The sequence below is a fragment of the Miscanthus floridulus genome, chromosome 2 (genome assembly GCF_019320115.1).
Source record: "Miscanthus floridulus cultivar M001 chromosome 2, ASM1932011v1, whole genome shotgun sequence".
Lineage (NCBI taxonomy): Eukaryota > Viridiplantae > Streptophyta > Magnoliopsida > Poales > Poaceae > Miscanthus > Miscanthus floridulus.
The window spans coordinates 86,968,893-86,975,048 of record NC_089581.1 but is presented as its reverse complement, the minus strand read 5'-3'; the positions used below and the strand labels follow the sequence as shown (position 1 = coordinate 86,975,048).

At 50.5% G+C, this 6,156-nt stretch overlaps 1 protein-coding gene across 1 annotated transcript; it reads left to right on the top strand.

The window, feature by feature from the left end:
• Nucleotides 1–5,067: 5,067 nt before the first annotated feature.
• Nucleotides 5,068–5,721, top strand: LOC136536775 (uncharacterized). Its single transcript, XM_066528959.1, has one exon. It carries the CDS (start codon nt 5,068–5,070, stop codon nt 5,719–5,721), a length of 654 nt encoding a protein of 217 aa, XP_066385056.1.
• The last annotated feature ends 435 nt before the right edge of the window (nt 5,722–6,156 follow it).

The window sequence follows — 6,156 nt, the reverse complement described above, 5'->3', positions numbered from 1 at the left end:
ATCCCTCTATGTAAACCTAAATCAAGCCATGAGGAAGTATCTTCTGCTAAGGCTAAGCCAATACCTCCCATCCAGAGACCCTCACCTGAACCAGAAACTTCGAAGGAAGGTTTCCAACCTTTGGACATTCCATTTTTTGAGGACAAACTTTTTTGTATATCTTGGAAATACCTCAAATCAATAAGCAAAACTGAGGTTCATTCTAACCTCCACATCCTTGCTAGCCTCAATTTTGATCTTCTCATAGTCTACCCTATAAAAAACCCTTCTAGTGGGAGCCTTGATGAAGAGGTTGGGAAAACTGCTCTCACCACATTTATAACTCACCCAGAAAACCCTATGGCGAAGCATAATCCCAAAGCACCAACTCTAGAGATCGTGGCACCATTGAGCATGAGAGTTTCTCTTTTGAGACCCTCATGTTTCATGCTCACTTTTGAAGTCTCTAAAGTTCATCTCGCTTAGTGCAGCTTGCTTCTATGTGGATCGCATCTACCTCTTGACCTTGATCTTTTAACTTTTAAAAAAGTATGGTTGTGGATGCTTTTGTTTTCCAAAATTTTTGCAAATCCTGTAGAAGCACTGTGACACTAACATTGCAGCTTGAACATTAATGCTAAATATTTGGTGGTGAAGCTAAGAACTAAACCACCATTGATAGCTGCAAGATGAAGTTCCTGCGGTCAAGCTTTTGACCATAAATTAAGCACAGCCGGGAGATACCCTGAATTATCATGAAAAAAATAATATCTATAAAAAATAAAATCTTTCCTTTTTAATAAAAGCAAGAACATGTTGTCAAGTTAGTATGCACCTTTGGGTATTCTTAGTTGCTAAACATTTCAGGATAAGACCAAGAAGAACGAGGGTGCATATCAGGCTAGAAAACATGGGAGCTGCATCAACCATATGCCTCGATGCTCTTTGGTAATGGAACACACTCAAGAGGAGACCCTGACTCTGCACAATTGACTTTTACATAAAAGTCCAAGTGTGGAGGAGGATGGTGAAAGTCTCACCACAAGTTCCATACACACCAAAGACCATCTTGGTTAAAAAGAAAAAAAATGATGTCAGCTCTACCTTGCTAAAAAAGAGAAGAAAAGAAACAAAAGAGAAAAAATGATAAAAAAATGAGAGAGAGAGAGAAAAGGAGTAGGCTAGCCCCACATGGCCAACAAAAACACCAATGTGCCACCTGACTCCACCTAGGATTGCTCTCACAAGCAAGAAGGGCTCTCCTCTAAGCCTTTGCTTATCACCAAGGCCCATGGTCCATACACACTAGCCAAGTGTGTGGCCTAGCCTTGGTACCCGCCTGAGTTGAACCATGTACGATCAAGCCATCGCTGCAGCTATCTCAAAACTTCTATCCACATATGCTGCCAGTAAGTATATTTAGGAATGCAAAGGTAATAATAATAGTTCACCAACCCATTTACTCATGTTTGTCTCCATAAAAATATAGCTTAATCATACAAATTCATGCTTCCCTTGCTTATGTTGTATGCTCTAGTTTGGGTGTATTCACTTGTAGTATATCCATAGGCTTTTTAAATTAAGCATGGTGCTTAGGTTAAAATAGCCTTTTTTATTCAAAATTTAACATGGTGTTGAATTTTGGTTAATGAACTTTGAGTAATTACTTTCATAAACAAAGGAGGTAACTCATGATGGAGATGAATCAAGGCTATGTTTATTTCTGCAATTCTACCTTAGCCTTATTTGAGTTATGCTAAAATATAAATAGTTGGGTGAGCAAATAAAAAAAATATAACTATTGTCGGTGTTTCGTACGAGCACTGGCAAGTAAATTTATAGTAATGCGTGTTAGGCTCGGATGGTGCGCTAAAGGACACAAGATTTATACTGGTTCAGGCCGAATGTCCCTACGTCTAGTTTGTTGCTGCTCGTGTTATTAGCACCGTGAAACGGTCTGTAGTAAGGGGTATAAATGATTGAGAGAGGGACTGGTCCCAAGTCTCTGATGGAAGGGTTGAAAGGAGGTCAAGAGCTTCGTAGCAACTTGACTATGTGTATGTGTGTCTTCCTGTTCGGTTCAAAGTCTGTCCCCTTTGATGGAGGAAGCGCATCCCCTTTTATAGAGGAAGGGGCTGGCTTTTACAAGGGTGAGGGTTTAGGATGTATACTCTACTTAGTCTTGTGGCTCACGTCTACCTGGCCTCGTTCTTCATTCTGATGAGTATGAAGGAAGATAAGCGCCTACAATACTGTCGATGTCTCTATAGAATATCAGGTTGATTATAGAATGCTGCCCTACGTAGGGTATGGGCTGTAGTATAGTAGTTTTGACTTATTGGCCTCTCCTAGCCTTGCTCCGCATGCCTTCTGGTTCCTATGAGTCTTCGTCGGAGGGACAAGGGGTCGGGGTCCAGAGCGACGCCGTGGTCAAGGCCTTCTGACTTGGCGGACCTGAGGGGTCGGGAAGCGGGTGCTGCTCCCTCGGGTCCATAGCGTGGTGATGGAATGTCCATCGTGCGTGGAGATAGTAAATCCTTTTCTGGAGCATAGCAGTTGTCGTATATCTTCGTCGAGTTCTATGTCCCAGGGCTGAATGCAGTGCCTACAACTCTATAGGGCAAGGAGCACGCACCTATACAACCTTTCGGGCTCTGCGGTGCCCGAAAGGGTCTAAAGCACCTGTCCCTTCATCCCCCGGTAGTACTTTTCCTGCCAGGGCGTAGGGTATGGTCCTTGGAGCCACGATTGACCCAAACGTCTTGTCCTACCCTGTACCTATCATCTTGAGGGAATGGGGAGAAGTTGTCAGGTAAGATGAATCCGTTCTTCAGATATGGAGCAGGGTGAGGCTTGTTCCTTGCCGTTGGGCGAAATGGAGACCAATCCCTATCTCTAGGGCGAGACCATCCCTGCCCCTCTAGGGTTGGGCGAGGTGGAATCTATCCCTCACCCCTTGGGCGAGACCGAGCCTGTCCTAAAGGCGTCGAGCGAGATAGAGACTAGCCCTAAGCCCTTGGGTGAGGCAGAGCCACCTCAAAGGCATCGAGCGAGACGAAGTCTAGCCCTGAGCCCTCAGGCGAGGCAGAGCCACCTCAAAGGCGTTGGGCGAGACAGAGACTAACCCTGAGCCCTCGGGCGAGGCAGAGCTATCTCAAAAAGGCGTCGGGCGAGGCAGAACCAAACCCCTATCATTCGAACAAGGGACAAAACGGCGCTCTTGTGCGTCCAGAAGTTTTTAACGTTCGGTGGTTTTTGGTTCCACCTTCTGGGGTACCCCAGTATTAGTAGGTCCCCGACAGTAGCCCCCGAGCCTCTAGGTGATTTGAGCAGAACCGCCTAGAGGGTGTTTTTTGATTTCGTCAGAGTTACTTTGCCAAAGGGTGCGCGCGAGCGCACCCGATGGGTGTAGCCCTCAAGCCCCCGAGTGATTTGAGTAGAGTCACCCGGGGGGTTGTATCAGTCCCTTCGTGGGTAAGGCTGAAGGACTTAGTTTTTCATCAACTGGATGTTTTTCCGAAAGGGTCATGGCATTCGTCCATGGGGAACTCATTTAGGGCTGACCTAACTGGTGCTTCTGCCCTTGATTTCGAATCATTCGTGGATCCTTCCTTAGTTGGGCCGGCCACTGAGCTTCTGGGCCCTAGGTGGGCCAAAGAGAAAAAAGGGCCTTCATGGCTCGCATTTCTTAGGTGGGTAAAGAGTCCGGATTTGCCTGGGGAAGGTGAACCGTCCACCATGATTTTTGGGATGAGAGGATAGGGACTGCGGGCGCGTGTCCCGCGACGTGACGTGGTGGTGTTCATGGCAGGCCTAGTGATCAAGGCAGATGGTTGCCCTTCTTGTGTCCGTCGCCCCCTATAAAACCACGGGGTTTGCCCCCAAGGTTCCATATTTCGCTCCCCGACCTTTGCGTTCTGAAACATCCACTGCCAATTGCCCCAGCCTCCTGCGCCCATATCATCACCATCGACCAGCTTGCGCTCGTGTTGCAGCCGCCATCAAGCTCGCGCCTGCCCTCCTCCCTCATTGCTTTAATGGAGTTGTGGGGCAGATCTAGCATCACCTCATGGCGTTTGGAGGGCCTCATCCACTGTGGCCTTCTCCGCCCACTGTCCACTATCCAGGAGTGGCTGCTACCTGGCGATGAGGGTGAGCGGGTGCCACCCAAAGGGTATGTTGTCTCTTTCGCCATCTTTCATGAGCGGGGATTCGTGGTACCTGCGCATAGATTCCTTCAGGGGCTACTGGATTATTACGAGGTGGAGCTGTAGCATGATTCAACACATGGCAGCATTTGTTGCCCTATGCGAGGGTTTCCTGGGGATCGATCCCCATTTTGATCTGTGGCAATATTTCTTTAACATTAGTTTATCGAAGAGGAAGATTGGGGGGAAAGATGTGAACGCGCCGATGGGATGTGCCAGCATTCATGTGCGCCATACCCGGTCGAGGGGTTACCCATACATGCGTTTGGCGACATCCAACAAGGGATGGCACTCGCAGTGGTTTTATGTTAGGGATGATGTGAGTGACACCCTTCCGAGGTACATTGGACCCCTTATTGTAGATGCTCTAGAGTCGTGGAGCTAGGGCGTCCAGTCCAAAGACAAGAAACACCTCTCTGACCTTCTCTCCGCCCTCCAAGCCCTGAAGGATCAGGGTGTAAAGGGGACGGGGATTATCAGCGCCTATCATGTGAGGAGGGTGGCGCCACTGATGGCACGCGTGCTTCCCCTACATCGGATGATGACCGGGATGTTGTTCAAAAGGACGGTGCTTGTTGACGAGGTGCTCCCTTACTCGGAAGTGGCGTAGCGCATTAAGGAGGCGATGGAGCCGATGAAGGATTCCGCCGGCAGGGTCCTCGACATCATGTATCCGGTGCCCGGACATCACCCAATGCGGCCGGAGCCTAGGTTCTTTGAATTTGTAAGCCTTCTTCTCTCGTGCTCTTTTCTTTTTTTCTAAATCTCTATTTTTTGATACTCGCCTTCGTGGCATTGGAACCAGCCGAGGGGGCTAGTCTTCAAGGATAGTCCGGTTCCGCTGCCCAAGGACAAGGCCGTGGCGGCGGCAATTCGACTCATGGCCGAGCAGGACAAGAAAGTAAGAGAGCAGATGAAGAAGGCGAAGCGACTAAAGCAGGAGGCACGGGATCGGGGAGAGGATGTGAGCAGTGAGGATGAAGACGACGACGATGATGATGACAACGAGGTAGCCGTTGGCGTGGATTGGGATGTCTTGGAGGACGAGGACACACTGACAAGTGGCCACCCATCTGTGCAGGGACCCTTCCCTTTCCACGTGGAGGGAAGTGAATCGATGAGGTCGGTGGAGGCCGGTGAGTCCGCCACTTCACACGGCATGCTGGCCGAGGACCGGTGGGTGGAGGAAAGCGGGCCTGCCGCTGCTAACCCCGAAGCAATGGGGGAGGGGAGTGGCTCTGGTGCCGTGCCCCATGAGATGATGGAGGGGAGCGGGTCTGGTGGCGTGCCCCATGAGACGATGGAGGGGAGCGGGTCTGGTGCCGCGCCCCATGAGACAATGGAGGGGAGCGGGTCTAGTGTCATGCCCCATGAGACGATGGAGGGGAGCGGGTCTTTTGCCGCGCCCCACGAGGTAAGCCTCCCTGCCCCGGAGCAGGGGGTAGGCTCAAAATGGTCTCGCCTAGATGAGTCAGGGCAGGGATCTAGGGATCCATCCCCAAAACGCTTCCATCAGCCAAGGACGTCAACGTGAGCTGCTGATTCCCCTGTTTTCATCCTTTTTCCATTTCTATTTTGATCTAATGATTAATACCTTTGTGCAGGTTCTTGCGGACGGGTCACCCCCTGGGGCTGTCACCCAAGAAGAGCCTCGCCATTCAAGCGGGACAGATGGCATCGCCTGGAGTCACCCCCATTTCGGGCAGGAGTGGTGCCGATGTTGGGGCTGTGTTGGCCAACCTGACGACGTCCATGGTGGCTCCCATGCCCACAGAGGTTACTGAGTGGGCGGCCTCCTCCATGGCGAACGTGGAACAGCCGGTCGAGGGCCACATATCGCCGGTGGAGGTGGTTGTGACCACATCAAGCCAGGATCCACCGAGCGCGGTCGTGGTGGCGCTTGAGGGCGTAGTGCAATCTGTGCCACTAGGGGCCCAGGTGGATCCGCCCGTGGCGCTCAAAGCGGCCC